Genomic DNA, 17,759 nt, shown 5'->3' on the forward strand with positions numbered 1-17,759 from the left:
TAGTATTTCGATGAAGAGCACTCCGTCGATTCACCGGTTGTCCCTACCGTACACGCGCGCCTATGGGGATTGTGAACTGTAGGAAAAATCGAATAAAATTACACTTTTTGATATTTCTACGAAGACGAAGTTATATAGAAAATGAAGAATATTACAATCAGACCATATCTCTAGAAAATTGCTTCAAGAAATGTCATTATGAAGAGGAAATGGACAAAAATTTGTGAAGAAAAATAACGAAAAAGGAAATCGCATCATGAATATTCATATCATGGGCGGTCCCACATTTGCATGTTATAGCGAGTTTTCCATTATTTAATAAATAATGGCATTATTTAATAAATAATGGCATTATTTAATAAATAATGGTTATTTGTATATAAATAATGATTATTTGTATATAATGGCAAACTGTAAAAATTGTTTATAAATAATGATTATTTATAAATAATGGGATATTGAAACAAAATTATTATTTATAAATAATGAAGTAGATATTTCATTATTTAACAAATAATCTTTATTTATAAATAATGGAAAACTCGAACATTAAATAATGATTATTTATAAATAATGAGAATAATGGTGCACTCGAAAAAATTATTTATAAATAATGAAGTAGACGTTTTCATTATTTAACAAATAATCATTATTTATAAATAATGGAAAACTCAACAAATTATTTATAAATAATGAAAAACAAATAATCATTATTTGTAAATAATGAAAAACAAATAATCATTATTTATAAATAATGAAAAACAAATAATCATTATTTATAAATAATGAAAAACAAATAATCATTATTTGTAAAAAATGAAAAACAAATAATCATTATTTATAAATAATGAAAAACAAATAATCATTATTTATAAATAATGAAAAACAAATAATCATTATTTATAAATAATGGAATGTCGAACTATTATTATTTACAAATAATGAAGTATTACTTGGAATTATATATAAATAATTAGAAATGATATTTTATATAATAGTAGTTATTTACAAATAAAATGTAAATTATATATAAATAATAGTTATTATTTAATAAATAATGATTATATAACAAATAATTGTTCTATATAATATTGGTACATTCGGCGCCTCATAATTATCATCATGGCCTTACACAGAATTTTTACCGGGGGGGGGGGGGGCAGTTAGGACGCGCGTAAAGTTTCTCAAAAAAATCTTGAAAGCGAGACAGCGACGCGACCAAGCTCAAATGACAAGCTTGGTCGCTTCGCTTTCTCAAGATTTTTATGAGAAAGTTTACGCGCGTCCTGCTCCCCCCACCCCCCCCCCCCCGGAAAAAATTCTGCGTAAGGCCATGATGATAATGAGATAAAAATAATGAAAATGAAGTATACATAAATCAATGTGCCAGGCTCTTTAGAGCATGGCCGTATACAGAATTTCTTTCGGAGGAGGGGGGGGGGGGGAAGCAGACGCGTAAACGTTCTCAAGTTGAAAGCGACACAGCGAAGCGACCAAGCTTGTCATTTGGGCACTTTTTGGAGTTTTAAAAGTGAAATACGAAGGCTTTCGTGCACACTTTTGGTGAATTTTGTGATAATTTTCAATAGAAAAATAAGTTTTTAAAAAATTAGGGGTCATCATGCCCCCGTATTGTCGTTGCGAGCATTTTGGGGCCAGGGTGAAATCGCCCCAAACGCCTCAAACAGACACTCCAAAATGTATTTGAAGTGCATTATTAGAACTGAAACTTATCTCTACACCAGGAAAAATTAACTTAACAAAAAAAGCAACAAGAAATATTTATAAAAAGTAGAAGGGCCTGTACAAGTACACTGATATTTCACTCTCTCAGCTCATATGCACTTGATCGACTTCCATCGAGGATTCGGGCTAAATTCCGCCCGCCACTTCCGGGGACCAACCAACGTAGTATTTCGATGTAGAGCACTCCGTCGATTCACCGGTTGTCCCTACCGTACACGCGCGCCTATGGGGATTGTGAACTGTAGGAAAAATCGTATAAAATTACACTTTTTGATATTTCTACGAAGACGAAGTTATATAGAAAATGAAGAATATTACAATCAGACCATATCCCTAGAAAATTGCTTCAAGAAATGTCATTATGAAGAGGAAATGGACAAAAATTTGTGAAGAAAAATCACGAAAAAGGAAATCGCATCATGAATATTCATATCATGGGCGGTCCCACATTTGCATGTTATAGCGAGTTTTCCATTATTTAATATATAATGGCATTATTTAATAAATAATGGTTATTTGTATATAAATAATGATTATTTGTATATAATGGCAAACTGTAAAAATTGTTTATAAATAATGATTATTTATAAATAATGGGATATTGAAACAAAATTATTATTTATAAATAATGAAGTAGATATTTCATTATTTAACAAATAATCTTTATTTATAAATAATGGAAAACTCGAACATTAAATAATGATTATTTACAAATAATGAGAATAATGGTGCACTCGAAAAAATTATTTATAAATAATGAAGTAGACGTTTTCATTATTTAACAAATAATCATTATTTATAAATAATGGAAAACTCAACAAATTATTTATAAATAATGAAAAACAAATAATCATTATTTATAAATAATGAAAAACAAATAATCATTATTTGTAAATAATGAAAAACAAATAATCATTATTTATAAATAATGAAAAACAAATAATCATTATTTATAAATAATGAAAAACAAATAATCATTATTTATAAATAATGAAAAACAAATAATCATTATTTATAAATAATGAAAAACAAATAATCATTATTTATAAATAATGGAATGTCGAACTATTATTATTTACAAATAATGAAGTATTACTTGGAATTATATATAAATAATTAGAAATGATATTTTATATAATAGTAGTTATTTACAAATAAAATGTAAATTATATATAAATAATAGTTATTATTTAATAAATAATGATTATATAACAAATAATTGTTCTATATAATATTGGTACATTCGGCGCCTCATAGAAATCTGCATAAACCATGGACTCAACCGTGGGTTGTCAAAACCACCTTTGTGAATTTGGCCCGAATTCACAAAGGTGGTTTTAAAAACCCACCTTTGAATGGTTTTGAAAACCAACCTTAAGGGTCTAAAAAAAATCAGCTCGTGCTTGGCGCTTGCATCATATATTTAATAAGATCCATATCCTATTCACAATTTTTCTTCATGTTGCAAAGTGCTTCAGAAGTTCCCTTTAGCATGTTTAGCGTCAGTATATATTTTTAAAAATTCAGATACACAGCATGTCCAATTACAGATGCGGAATATTCGAGTTTGTTGTTTATATAAAATCGTGTAAATGATTTAGATTTCAAGTCAAAATATACAAAAAAAATCAGCTCGCGCTCGTATCATTCCTTGATACTCTTCTTTTTCATGATTACAAAAACTGCATGGAATGTCCGATTTTAAGTCTAAATTAAAAAAAACTAGCTCGCGCTCGCATTACTCGTTTGATTAGATACCCATCGTTTTCAAGAATGCAAAAAGTGTTTAGAATGTTCAAATACCAGGTTGTAAAATCAACTATACCAAACGTGATTAGTATGTTCCGGGTTAAGGTTAAAAAAAAATGAGCTCGCACTTCGTGCTCGGAGCATTGTAAAATGAAATCCATATCCTCTTTACATTTTCCTTCATGTTGGACAGTACTTTAAAGGTTCCCATTCGGGTCAGTACATAAATAAGTTCAGCTCGCGTCCAAAAAGGTCTACGGATGCGGAATCCGTGTATGTGTAAAAAAAAAAGTTTAAGTTTTCAACTTAAAATATCATAAATTTTCAGCTCACCCTTCGCGCTCGCATTATTCATTGATATCCTTTCTTTTCATGATTATAAAACTACATGAAATGTCCGATTTCAAGTCTAAATCTAGAAAAAATACAAATTCGCGCTTCGCGCTCGCATTACTTAATTGTTTGATTAGATACCCATCGTGTTCATGATTGCAAAACGTATTTTCAGGTTTTTAAATAAACGAAATTTTTGGTCGCGCTTCGCGCTTGCAAAAGTTATTTAGTACTATGCCCACCTTCTTCATGGTTACATTCAACTCGCTTATTTATTGTGTTCTTTATTGAACTGTGCTTAACCAGTTCAGTTTTCAGCTCGGATATCTGAATTTGTTTTTTTCAGCTCTATTTGGTTAGTGAGAAATGTATTTCATTCATGATCAATGCCCCGGGGGGGGGGCAGTCAAATATATTGCTGTACACACGCGTGACCAAAAAAAACGCGTTTAAAAGGATGTTTTTCAGTTTTGGACGCGGTCAGCGCGTGGACTCGTTAAGGGTATCAAAACACCAATTTTCAAGAAAAAGGGTGGTTTTGAAAGACTGGTCAATGGTCAATCGCGGGGTCAAACAGGTTTAGGGTATGTTTTTTCCCCAAACCTTTTTTTTTTAAGACTAGCCAAACGTGTTCAGTGTATTTTTTTCCCCACCAAGCTATTTTCCCCGAGGTCATATTTTGGCGACAACTTGTTTAGGGGCCAAAATGTGTAAATAAAGCCCGCGAAAAACTTGTTTAGGGGGTTATTTTGCACACAGAGAAAAACTCGTTTAGGGGGTGTTTGGAAGTTCCTTGGTCACGGGTGTGTACAGCAATATATTTGACTGCCCCCCCCCCCCTCCCGGGAGATCAATGCAAACAGTCACGAACGGATATTATTCATAATCAGTGATTATAATGTCAAAATTTCAGATCGTGTATCCATCCTCTTCATGATTTCAATCGAGTGTTCAGGTCGAAATAGAAAAAAGTCAGCTCGCGCTTCGCGCTCACATGGTCATTTACATTGAGGCCACATAAAATACTTTGTCTTGTTTATAAGAATGAAAATTAGTTTAGTTCGGACTAATCCCTAAAAAAGTCAGCTTTTGGCGGCCTTAACGGGGGAAATGTGAATGAAATATTTGTCCCCGCCCCTCCCCTTCTATTGATAACTTGAGCTGAATCTGTCCCTTGGTATGAAGAAAGAAAATGTGACTCATGATAATGAGGAACCCTACCATGACACATGATCGTCGAACGTTGAACAGATATTACCATGATTACCATTCTGCTGTATAAAGGTATTTTTTTATTTTAATGAGTTTTAAACCTGGGATTGTCATGTTTCTTTTAAGCAATCTGCAAGCCGGATTATAACAGAATTATATAATAGGATTATAACAAATCCTATTGTTTAGAACAAAAGAAATATATGGTAATATACGTGTACTTTTACTACTTATATGTTTTATGTTATGGAAAAATGTATGACATGAATATGAATGCAGAAGAAAACAATCAAATCAAATAATGGTTTAAAGTCTGAGGGTGAATTAGACTGATGAGCTCAAATCCGAGATCATACACCAACTTCGAATTTATATCAGTGTGCAAAAGCAACATGGCAGAAGTAAAAATGGCAGAGAAAAAATATATTACTGAGCGATTGGACAAGAGATTTAATCGTGTCTTACTTAACGAGACGTCTATACTTTACCTCTGCCATTTATCAGTTTATACATCTGCTTTTTTTTTACCTCCGCTATTATCACCTCTGCCATTTTTACGGCTGATAATTTTACCTCTGCTACTATTACCTCTGCCAATTCTAACTCTGCCATATTTACCTGGCACTCATTATAATGTTATCACTTCAACATTTCGTATCGTCGTCGTTTGTACCTTACGAACATCGTTAATAAAGACCCTCTATTCAAATCAGCTGCTTTAGATTGTGGTGCAAGTTCAAATATCTGACCAAATTGTTGGCAGGCTTTATAATCATGTCAATTGACAAATTTATCAACATATTAGAGGGAAACGAGTTTATGGGTAATTTTGTGGTTAGGGACAATTAAAACTTAATGATAATTATGATTAACAATGTTCCCTTGTTAAAATTGGAAACAAGAAAGGATTAATTATCCCATTATTCACCGTTATTCACATCACCACTGTTGTTGTCCAAGACCCTATCTTACAAACAGTTGCGACAGATTCCAATCAGTCTCAAACTGCAATTGATCTAGAATCGTGTGCTTAAAAGGAAGGAATTTAAGATCAGTGGCATTTGACAATGAGTTCAATCAATCGCAACTCTTTGTACGGTTGTAAGAGGCGCCCTTGTCCATAAACTGGATACAAGGAAGTTGAATACGATGAAAACCACCCCTGCAATTAAGAACCTGTAACGGGCACATTGAAACAAAATTTATTTAGATAATTACAGATGAGATGAAGTTCTCATTAACCTTTTGTCACATGATGCGAGGGTGTATTATCTGTGAAGATTACATGTCAAATAAAGCAATAGAACAGAATATTCTGCATCAGTTCCAAATATGGCGCTGCTTTTTCTGGTATCTAGTCTCCTTGTGACTAGTTTAAGTCAAGCTTCACTTGATTGTAGCCTACCTGGAGAGGTTTGTTGGCAGGATATCTACGCAATCAAAGGTAGTGGTGATATAAGTTTGATTTGTCAAGCTGATTTACAAAGCGGAAACTTTACCTGGTGGGGATATGACAATGATAACCAGGAAGGGCGAATAGAAATTGCGACCTGCATGGGATTGGATTGTAAGGTGAGTCCTAGCATCCAAGATGAAATTTATATTGTTCGACGGAATGCAACCTGCTCCTCTTTAACGACCACAGTTAAATCAGTTACGTGGTTTACTTGCATTGATGAAAACAGGACTGTCATCGAAGGGTTTAATGTTTCCTTGGTCCCGCCACCAAGTTGTCGAATCTCACCTTCCATCTTAGCAAAAGGTGCCTTTGATGTCAAACTACATTGTGAGTGGGACGCGTCAAGTGGTGCGACGGGCTATTTTGAAATGGGTGGAAATGAGGAAAAGACAACCAATATATCCGGTGTCCGAGGCATATCACGCATCATTAAGGCCAATAAAATCTTAACCAGTAGACTTTCACCTTGCACGTTAACTCTTCCGTACATTAGCGAACGTCCTTCGTGTTCTTTCCCTCTTTACATCAACATTACCGTGGATTTCGATAACGACGATATTATCTTCGAATGCAATTTCACAACTGACCTCGAAAGCCCAACCATTAAGTGGAGGGTCTTAGACAGACAAAGAAGCTCGGTCGACGTCTCATCGCGATCATGGACACAGGACGATGGACGACGCTTTCTTTTGCAGAAGGTTGGCAAAGAAGACTATGACACGGTCGTTGAGTGTGCAGTATCGAGTGGAAGGTCGTCCTCGATCATCGACGCTATCGGCTTTTCGAGAATCGAAGAAAACATCCTTGAAGAAGATGCTGATGCAGGCAGCAGCACACTTTGGACCTTACATAATTTGATTGAGGGCGCCCTCGGACTGCTCCAGTTTGTCATTATTGGACTGATCTGTACAATCTTATCCCGTCTCTCAAAGATGAAGTCAACACTATGGGACATGTTCATCATCATAAGTTCTATGCGACAAGAGAATAAAGTGTCAACGCAGAGTCCTTCTCCAGGAAATAGGGCACACGATGGAAATGACGAAGATGAAAAGACAAAGATGCACTATTCGGTCCCTCGACATATATCCATTGCAGATGACGAAGCTGATGTCCGTGCTGATGTCGGAGCAACTAGGGCGAGTTTGACGTACAATGATGGCTACATATACATGGGAGGTGATCCTGATGATTTGGATTACGAAGATATGGAATGTGTAGAATGAAGTAAAGACTAATATTTTACCGATGGGGTTGTTTTGGTCTGTTTGTTTCCATCTGTTAGTCGCTGACTTGAATTACATTATTATACATGTTACATGAACCTTTATTGTAAAAAAGTGGTAGCAAAGTGTAGCGGATTTAAACACATTGTTTCAATGTAATAGATCACAAAGAGAACTTTCCTTTCATTAATTTGTAATAAATCTGTTACCTTTTAAATAAAGTTATGACATTTCTGATGATACAAAAAAATAATAGATGTCACATCAGCATATATATCGTAGAATGCAATGTTGTACAAAACAACAAATACCAAGTACCTAAAAGCTAAAGTAAAAAGTTATAGCGAAGAAAGAAATGGGTGGAATTTCACTATAAGGATTTAGATTAACCTTTAAAGGTTCCCTATAAGGTTTTAAATTACCTTAAAATTCCATTTTGGAACCCTTTAATGGTCTTAATGAAAGCATTTTGGGTTCTTGGTCATGTAAATAATTTTTTGGGAACCCCTTTTCTTGAAAGTTCCAAATACAGGACAAAATGGTTCTAATTCGTATCTCCTTTTCTAAGAGTGTTCCATCTTGTTGAAATACCTACCATGCAAAAATTCTCCGACCAGAATTGAATCATAAAAAGGGACAAATAAATTATTACATATATACACAAAAAAGTAAGAAACCAAGATTATACGTAATAAAAATAATGCACATGATTAGTAATTTTCAACAAAAGTGAAAGCTATCAGAATCTTTATGTCTTTTTGAAACGTTTTTTGGTCTTCGTCTAGCTTAGCTTTACAATACTTATCTCTTTACAATACTTATCTTTGAATAGTTTGATATTTCATAAGTTTCATTTTATTCTACTAGGCATTCTAACATTCTTGTTCTATTACTTTATATCAGACCAGCCAGTGGCGGATTCAGAGGCGCACATACCCCCCCCCCCCCCCCTTGAGAGGCACAAAAACTATTTTGTTTATTGAAGAACCTTTTTTGTTTTGCTTGTCAAATTGTTCGTGGAACAAAATGACATCTATTTGGTAATGAATATCTTTTTAAGGGTTGTCAAAATTTTCCGGAACAACCCCCCCCCCCTTAGAAAAACTGGATCCGCCCCTGAGACCAGCGGCGGATAGGGCATTTCCTACCAGTAGGGAGCAAGGCAAAAGGTGGCTTACTATCAATTCGAGAAGATGGAGATTAAAGGTCATCGCAATTAAGATCTTGCCTTCGAATAATTTGTTAACAAGGAAAAAAATTGTTCATGGATGGTCAAAAGATTCATCTACCATTTTTTTATGTCACCCCCCCCCCCCTCCCTCACTGGATCGGCCACTGTATCGGACCTTACCATACCTTACCTAATTTTGTAAGACAGTAAAGAAGATGGACGTAATCTGTCAGTTGTCTTTTTTACGTTTTCAATATTTATATTATTTTTTTATTCTCTCCCCCTCTCTATCTTTATGTTTCTCTCTCTCTCTCGTTTTCCAAGAAAGGGCGTGCTGTACTCAGATTCGGTTCAGATGGGATATAGTTTTAATTCCCTATACACCAACCGGTTGTCAAAGTTCATAGGGTGAATCAACTATATCTATTATTTGGGTCAGAAATAGAAGGAATAATAACCATGATAACTTAAACTTTATAGAATAGCCCCTCCCTTTTCGATCTCATTGTTCCCAGTCTTTGTTTATGCCTATTGCCTGTCACTCTCATTTTAGGTATGTGTCTCCACCCCCCCCCCCCCCCCCACTTTTCTCCCTCTCCTTCTCTCTCTCTCTCCCTCTCACTCTCTCTCCTGCTTAAGCTTTATTGTGTATATTACAAAAAAATCCACAGCTCACAATATGTTAGTATACTTAAGGAATATTGAACTATGAAAAGAAATAATTACGTGTACTAATATGCGATCGTTTTCGATGTGATTCTTTAATAAAGATTATATTGATTTAACACAATCAAAATGGTTGTTTCAATCGCACATTTCTTATTGGTACTCGAAATTAATTTAGACAAATGACTTGATGCCCTACATACATTCACACCGAACACACACCCACTCACACACTCACACACCCACACACCCTCACATATATATAAACCGAGACAAGTTGCCGCGGCGGAACAGGGGGTGGTAAATTTGATTGACTGATCTTTATTAAAACACGGTAAAAAAAAAGCCCAAAAAGTTTCATTTCTGATTTTAATAGGGACCATGTAAAATATTTTCAAAAATATAAGAGAAACAAATATGAACAACAAAAATAAAAAATATTTACAAAAGGATCGTTGAGGAGAAGAAAAAGGAAGAAGAAAATTAAAACGAATTGAAGCAGAATCATCTATGATACAGTATATTAGAATTTTGATTAATTAAGATGTCAATAATTCAAAAGTAAAATATATTTATGTATGTATCACAAAAGCTCGAAATCAAATTTGACAAATTACAAATGAAAAACTCGGCTTGCACAAATACCATAGCCCTATGAAGCTGGGATACTAACCCCCCCCCCCCCCTCCACACACACACACACCCACAGACGCACACACACAAAATATATCAATTCTGCTTGTCTTTTTCCGGAACAAAATCACCTTAATTCTTTATCGAAAACCGTTTTTTTTGGGGGGGGAGGGAGGAGAGCTTGTCATTTTTTTAACGGAATCACCTTAATTTTCTAGTATTTTTTCGGGGAGGGGTAGTAAGCTTGTAAACAAACCAGCACTCTCTCTTTACAATCGTTCGAGGCCTCTGACACTGAAAAATACTAAATGAATGGTGCAGACAGATGCATGGAAAACATTGCTACGCCATCTTCAGCCTTGAGACAGCGCTAGTCATTGAAACAAAATAATGAATAGACGAGAAGATCATCATTTAAATGCTTATGCATAATAGTGTTCTATTTTGTATCAATATCAAAATAAAACAAAATACGAAAAAATTGTTAATTCATTTTTCGTTAACATTTTTTCATAACAGTTTTATTTCTAGCCCCATGATTTCCATTATTAGAATTAGACAACAAATCGAATTGGTACTCAGTTTCACGGACATTGGAGCATTTGCATGCTACTTTACTAACACCTTAAACATGCACATAATTTGTCGCAAATTGTCCCTAAACTTGGACAGTTATGGATTATTAATTTGGGTATATCAAAAATAGCATTCAGGTTTAAACATTAAAATCACTGCTTTTCGTAAATTTTTTTTCTTTTAAAGTATGTTGATGTCGACCATTTAGTATTTTCCATATGCTTTTGAACTTGAAGTAATGAATTAACAAAATGTACTTATTCTGACGAAATTAGGAATTGATTTACCATGTCACTACAACATTCAAAGACGAAATAAATCGCTGTAGAGTTATGACTGATGGTATCTCTATCTGTCCAGGGGCCCGTTGCAGAAAGAGTTGCCTTTAAACGCAAGCTAAAAAAATCAATCGCAAGTCCCAAATGCGCGCTGTTGATTGGTTGAAAATCAAGTTGCGCGTGATATTTAGAGTTGCGATTGATTGCAACTCTTTCTGCAACGGGCCCCAGGGGCCCGTTGGAATTTAATTATCAATATTGTTATATTTGGTTTTAAAAAAAATAATCAAAGTAACTCAGGCTTCCTCGGGGTCGGCCTCCCCTTCTTCCTCTTCGAATTCACCCTCATCATCGATCGTGGCGTCCTGGTATTGCTGGTACTCGGACACCAAGTCATTCATGTTGCTCTCAGCCTCAGTGAACTCCATCTCGTCCATACCCTCTCCGGTGTACCAATGAAGGAAAGCCTTTCTCCTGAACATAGCGGTGAACTGCTCAGAGATGCGCTTGAAGATTTCCTGTATGGCGGTGTTGTTGCCAATGAAGGTAGCGGACATCTTCATACCTTTAGGAGGTATGTCACAAACTGCTGATTTGATATTGTTGGGGATCCACTCCACAAAGTAAGTACTGTTCTTTGTCTGCGTATTGAGAATCTGTTCGTCAACCTCTTTCATGGACATGCGACCACGGAACATGGTCGCTACGGTAAGGTAACGACCGTGACGAGGATCGCAAGCGGCCATCATGTTTTTGGCATCGAACATCTGCTGGGTGAGCTCGGGGACGGTCAAGGCTTGGTACTGCTGGCTACCGCGGCTAGTCAAGGGTGAAAACCCAGGCATGAAGAAGTGAAGACGTGGAAAGGGCACCATGTTGACGGCAAGTTTGCGAAGGTCTGCGTTGAGCTGTCCAGGGAAACGAAGACTCGCGGTGATGCCGCTCATGGCGTAAGATAGAATATGATTCAAATCGCCATATGTAGGTGTGGTCAGTTTCAAGGTTCGGAAACAGATGTCGTAGAGGGCTTCGTTATCGATGCAATATGTTTCGTCTGTGTTTTCAACAAGCTGATGAACTGAAAGGGTGGCGTTGTAGGGTTCGACAACTACTTCAGAAACCTTCGGGGATGGAATAACACTGAATGTCATAAAGATCCTATCGGGATACTCCTCCTTTAGCTTGCTAACCAGCAAGGTACCCATGCCAGAACCGGTACCACCTCCTAGAGAATGTGTGAGTTGAAATCCCTGAAAGAAAATACGATGATTTTTGTTATTTTAAGTTGTTAACATGGAAAACATGATAAAAGGCAAAGAAAACGAATTGTCCTTATTTGGATATTGCAATAAACATGATAAATACTGATATTCATTATAAAATTACACCAAATTTATATTTTCTCAGGCTGAAATTTAACATGATACTAAAACTTACATGAAACATAAAATTAAATTCTATACGGGAAGCCGGTCTCTTCTTTAGAGAAATAATAGGAACGGGTATTTGTTATGGTTGTCATGTGATTATTGAGGTCAGTGGCGCATCAAGATTGACTTCGAATTCGAATTCCCCTCTCTCATTATAAAAGCTAAGAACGTGATGATTTGCTACTTGAATTTACACTTACGCAGAAATATTTATCCCTAGCTGTTAACTAGTATTTCTGCATTTAAAGGAGCCTACCTGTAGACAATCGCAGCTTTCGGCTTCTTTCCTAACGACATCAATCACGGCTTCTACCAGCTCTGCTCCTTCAGTATAATGTCCCTTGGCCCAAACGTTCCCTGCTCCACTCTGTCCGAATATAAAATTGTCCGGGCGGAAGATCTGTCCGTACGGACCAGACCGGACTGAGTCCATGGTTCCTGGCTCTAGATCGATGAGCACCGATCGCGGGACGTATCTGCCTCCGTTGGCCTCGTTGAAGTAGACGTTGATGCGCTCCAGTTGGAGATCGGAGTCGCCATGGTAAACTCCTGTAGGGTCAACGCCATGCTCGTCACATGTGACTTCCCAGAACTGCAGAAAATGAACATTGAATGATTGAGCCAAAACAGTGGACTGGCATTTTTTTCATGCGTTTCTTCAATAACTTCGAATTCACCATGCGGACGAATTTCGGTAAATATAAATGTTTGATGAAGATGAATATTGACCATACCAAAAAAAAACCTTAGTATATAATTACGGACAATGCTATTTGTATATGCCCCAAAGTGTGATGTTTAAAAACCATTCACAGCCTCTACAATTTAGCGCCATTGTCAGAGAAGAGACATGGCATTAGGGAAGTGATTATACGTATTAATCATCTAAAAGATGAATAATGATATTCCGCAAAATATTATACAAATAATGAATGTTTATGAGTGCAATGGACAAAATACTTCATGAGTTGAAAGATGAAATGATCCATTCAACGAGGCGTAGCCGAGTTGAATGGATCATTGTTTTGGTTTATATGACATCTAAAAATGGATTTATGAAATTTATGAATTTCGATGCAAAACATGCTCATGCAGTGCGAGTTCGGTCTGTTGATCGTTACGTCATTACAACATGCTCACTACTGGACAGGTGTTAGCAGCCGAACCGCTGCAGTCTCGGTGCTCGCGTGCAATGGACAAAATCGTTTTAGTGGATCCAAAATCGCATGGTTGATGACGTCATTACAAAATTGGCTGAATGAACGATATCAAACAACCTATCAAATCACAAGGATCTATCTAGGTGTCATATAATATACATTTATCACATGGGTATAGCATATCTATAGCACCTTACATAATCATGACTACCCTTGTCGCTCTATAAAGGGAGTATTTCAGCAATGAGTTTTCAAGTCAATCTAATATCTAGGCCAACAACATAAACGCTCGCATCCTAATGGGTACCCATTTTAACACCCGGGCAGAGAAGTGCTCAGTGACTGGAAGTGTGACGGAGCGCCAGTGCCTAGGTGGGATTCGAACTCACGACCCTGTGATTACAAGGCGATATTCAGACCCCGCTACACCAGGACAATTCCACGACGGAAAATGTGGCATTTGACCCCCATATCGGTGTCTAGTCTAACCCCCCTTCCGCCACCCTGACATAAATTATAGCCATGCTATTAAAGCGTAGACAAAAATGGTAACAAGGGTCAGTAAAGTGACTTATTCTCGAGTACTCATCTAGCATTCTGATAATACCAAAGTGTGGTGACAATCGCGTTTCTTTTTTCAACCGTTTAATTTGGCCTTGTTTCATAGCTAGCGCCCGGCCTCTCCGGGTTATGTGTTACAAAACTAGTGATTGGATATCAGAAAGGTACAAAGATTATATCATTTTCATGCACTGGAACGGGCTTTATATTTAAAAAAAAAAAGATCTTACACGTAACTCTTGCATTTTGACTGGTTTATTTTTGATCGGTGCCCGACCAAAATAAATGTTCATGTAAAATGCAAAGTCCTGTAAAAGCACATTCATTTCATAATCATTCCTACGCATCTCATTTTCATGATATTTTCACATATTATCATGTTTTCGGGCATACACACATTCATAAAATCTAGTAACGAATTGGAATAGTGATAGACGCATTTGGAGGGATCTACCACAGCTTAAGTATCTTCGCCATAAACACAATTCAAAGAAAGGGTGGAGGAAAAGTTCTCCTCCATCTCGACACCTTTAATGGTCACTTATTAATTTTATATGACATATATAACATACATACAGTAAGTATGTTGGAAATGAGCCATATCGTCTTCAGGTCTTTCATGGGCTATCCTGTCAAGCTATTTCGATATTATACTTGTATACTATTATTAAATGGAAAAGGATATCAATCAATCCAGTGTAGATTTTTAAAACCCTTATTGTGCCAGTAACACATTTTCCCTTTGCCAGGTATATTACAGGGGGGTAATTATTATGCATGAGCGAACATTAGCACAACTATCCCTATACACATGATACAGGTCTTCGGCAGCTTAAGGGTTTAACCCATGATCATTATGATTACCAGCACTAACTTCCCTTTCAAGATATTAACGACTTTGAGGCCGAAGTACATGGGACCGACCTGTTAAAGGGACGCACTACATGGTGGTAATAACATTATAATTATGTGTAATAAAATCAGACCAGAAATAACTAGGTAAAAAGAAAAATATCACAGGGTGATATCATTTGTTAAGCACTTTTATATATACCTCTTATGCATCTTCTCCACCAGAGCTCAAAATATAACATTTTGTTATATATCCTAACAAAAGAAATTCATCAATGTTTCACAATTTTTGCAACAAAAAAAAGACATTTTAGGTAATTAATGTTTTGGGGAGGGGAGAATTTGTTCATACCTATGTAATACCAATAAAAGCGGCCAGTTCAAAATTCCCAAAAGTATAGTAATTGAACTTTCTTGGGTTTTGTTCTCAAATTTTTGCAATCTGCCTCTCTTAATTGTTTTTTTTTTTGTTCTTTAAAAAATGGGTCGGATCTTTGATTTAAATTCATGCTGTAGATGTGTTACATTCACGATAAAAAGCGTTTTACTCCTCCACGGCATTAAAAGCAACACCGCCACCACCAGTCAAATATCCAGAAACGCAAAATTGCTAAAATAAATACAAGAACAAACAAACACTCCCATCATCATGATCAGGATTACAGTGAGTTGAATTCCGTCAGCCGTACAATAGTTTGAAATATACACTGCAAGAACCAAACATATTTTGTGATATTGCATGATATAAAACACATATTGACTACTTATATGCAGCTCGTGCAATAGTATAAACATGATAAACGTTATCATCTGGTCACATTTGACTCTTCCCTTAAACTCTGAACTCGTCTCGTGAAATTGAAAAGTCAAAATTTGCCCTCATTGTATATTTTTGTCATGTTGGAGTCAGGCTCTCAATCCCAGACAGTGGAAACATCCTGTTTTTCGCTGATGAAGAAGAGTAGAAAAACAGGGTTTAAGTCTGAATACGTTGAGAAATTTCATTACCCATTACGGGGGAGCTAGGGAATTATATGAGACCCTGCATGTTCGGTGAACTACTACTAGCCCTGTATTTTTTTTTCATAATACATCTACGCCTAATTCTTGTGAGTTTTCAGAGTTAATATCCTAAAGTTCTCTATAGAAATGATGTAATATTACCTTTGATCCGATTTGGTTGCCACACTGGCCAGTCTGCAAATGGACAATCTCCCTCATTTCTGTCAAATATCTTCACTGTAATTCTGCTCAAATCAGTAATATCTTCAAAAAAGTATGATTGATTTCAAATGATTGTGGTAGATTTGCATTGCACTATATCAAATGATTTACCGGAGACGGGGAGTGGCAGTCTTTATATCAACATCGGGGTAGACTTTAAACCCATTCTTTAACTATGTTGCAATATTATTTGGAGGTCGGTTTTAAAGTATACCCGAGAGCTAACCTTTTACCGAATACTATTTACATGCATTTGTAAATGTTAAGGGATCGTGTGAGAATCGCAAACTTTTGGTTGATGAGGAAAAATTAGTGACAGTTGCCATCCGAATCATTTCGATGTGGACGATGGATAGAATATCAGGAATCTCTGAAAGAGGAAAATATAGGGTCATTATGATAACTGCCAGATCATTATTTTTAATGTGAAAATCAATCAGTTTTAAACTACAGATCATGCACGGTGAGATAACACTTCCTGGAGGAGGAATTCGAAATTGACAAGGTACAAATGTATATTGTTTAAAATCTCGAGATTTTCTGTCTTCAAAAGTTCAAAAGGCCCTATAATCAAGTGAATTTCCCAAAGATTTTTTTTTAAGAAAAGAAGTATTGGGGCCTATAACCATAGCACAATAAGGGCGGTACGTACAGACGAGATTTTCGGGGGTTCGTGTCGTGTGAACACCCCCACCCTCCCAAGAAAAGTAGATAGTTTTAGGCTTGTGTTTTTTTTTTTTTTTTTTTTTTTTCTCGTTTTGTACAGATGATGTTTCGAGTGATAACATTTATCTTTTCTTTAGTTTTAAGTATTGCTTGTAATTTTGGTTGGAAAGAAATATGGCCGGGAATGAAGCACCTTTACCCCCAATACCATGGCCACGACCCCCCCCCCCCCCCCCCCCCCCTTCATTGCACCCCATTGAAATCATTCATGCAAAAGTACGAATTAGCTTTCAATACTCGGGTGAGGAAAATATAAAGATAATTAATCTCTGCAAGCTATGTGCCTATGTGATAATCCAAATTATTAAATACATATAGGCATATACGATAAGGATAAGATACTGACTGGTTCACCTTTGTACCCGTGAAGTGTCGCGGGAAGGCCCGCTGCAGCGAATTTGCAACTTGTAACTTTTCTGAGCTGATCCCCAGTAGTAGTCAGCTATACACACACAAATGATGGATACATGAAGTCACAGTGCTATATTCATCGCATTAGGTCACTGTGTGTGTGATGAACGTGGAACCGAATACGTGTCAATGAGAGCATTACAAATTGCATCCAGGTTCCCTTTCCTTTGTTTGCTCGGTGCAGATACGAGCTAAGAGGGTTATGACTGATTATTACGCCTCTTTCTTATTCGATTTGAATAAACATGTTTGGAAATAGATGATCAGGATGGCCAATTTGCTCGAGTTGATAACATACTCAACCCTTTCTATATTATCATAAAAAATCGTTTATATATTTAGGCCC

The 17,759-nt window shown here is 36.2% G+C and overlaps 1 protein-coding gene across 2 annotated transcripts; it reads right to left on the bottom strand.

Moving 5' to 3' along the window:
• Positions 1-9,638: 9,638 nt before the first annotated feature.
• LOC135154069 (tubulin beta-4B chain-like) lies at positions 9,639-16,486 on the bottom strand. 2 transcript variants are annotated; one of them, XR_010293511.1, is made up of 4 exons: positions 16,217-16,486; positions 12,736-13,071; positions 11,276-12,299; positions 9,639-11,123 (listed from the first exon to the last, which is right to left on the bottom strand). XR_010293511.1 is itself a non-coding variant. In XM_064099246.1 (3 exons), exons 1-3 carry the CDS (start codon positions 16,271-16,273, stop codon positions 11,346-11,348), a joined length of 1,347 nt encoding a protein of 448 aa, XP_063955316.1. In that variant the 5' UTR covers positions 16,274-16,472; the 3' UTR covers positions 9,639-11,345. The 2 variants fall into 2 exon arrangements, 1 of the variants encoding a protein (XP_063955316.1); XM_064099246.1 differs by having other exon boundaries at positions 9,639-12,299; positions 16,217-16,472.
• Between the last annotated feature and the right edge of the window lie 1,273 nt (positions 16,487-17,759).

The sequence above is a fragment of the Lytechinus pictus genome, chromosome 5 (genome assembly GCF_037042905.1).
Source record: "Lytechinus pictus isolate F3 Inbred chromosome 5, Lp3.0, whole genome shotgun sequence".
Classification (NCBI taxonomy): Eukaryota; Metazoa; Echinodermata; class Echinoidea; order Temnopleuroida; family Toxopneustidae; genus Lytechinus; species Lytechinus pictus.

Excerpts from the sequence above, each read along its gene's own strand:
- LOC135154069 (XM_064099246.1), bottom strand. The coding sequence starts at position 16,273 with ATGAGGGAGATTGTCCATTTGCAGACTGGCCAGTGTGGCAACCAAATC. Across the intron at positions 13,072-16,216 it reads GCAACCAAATCGGATCAAAG|TTCTGGGAAGTCACATGTGA; the intron begins GTAATATTACAT and ends CATTTTCTGCAG. Across the intron at positions 12,300-12,735 it reads AAAGCTGCGATTGTCTACAG|GGATTTCAACTCACACATTC; the intron begins GTAGGCTCCTTT and ends ATTTTCTTTCAG.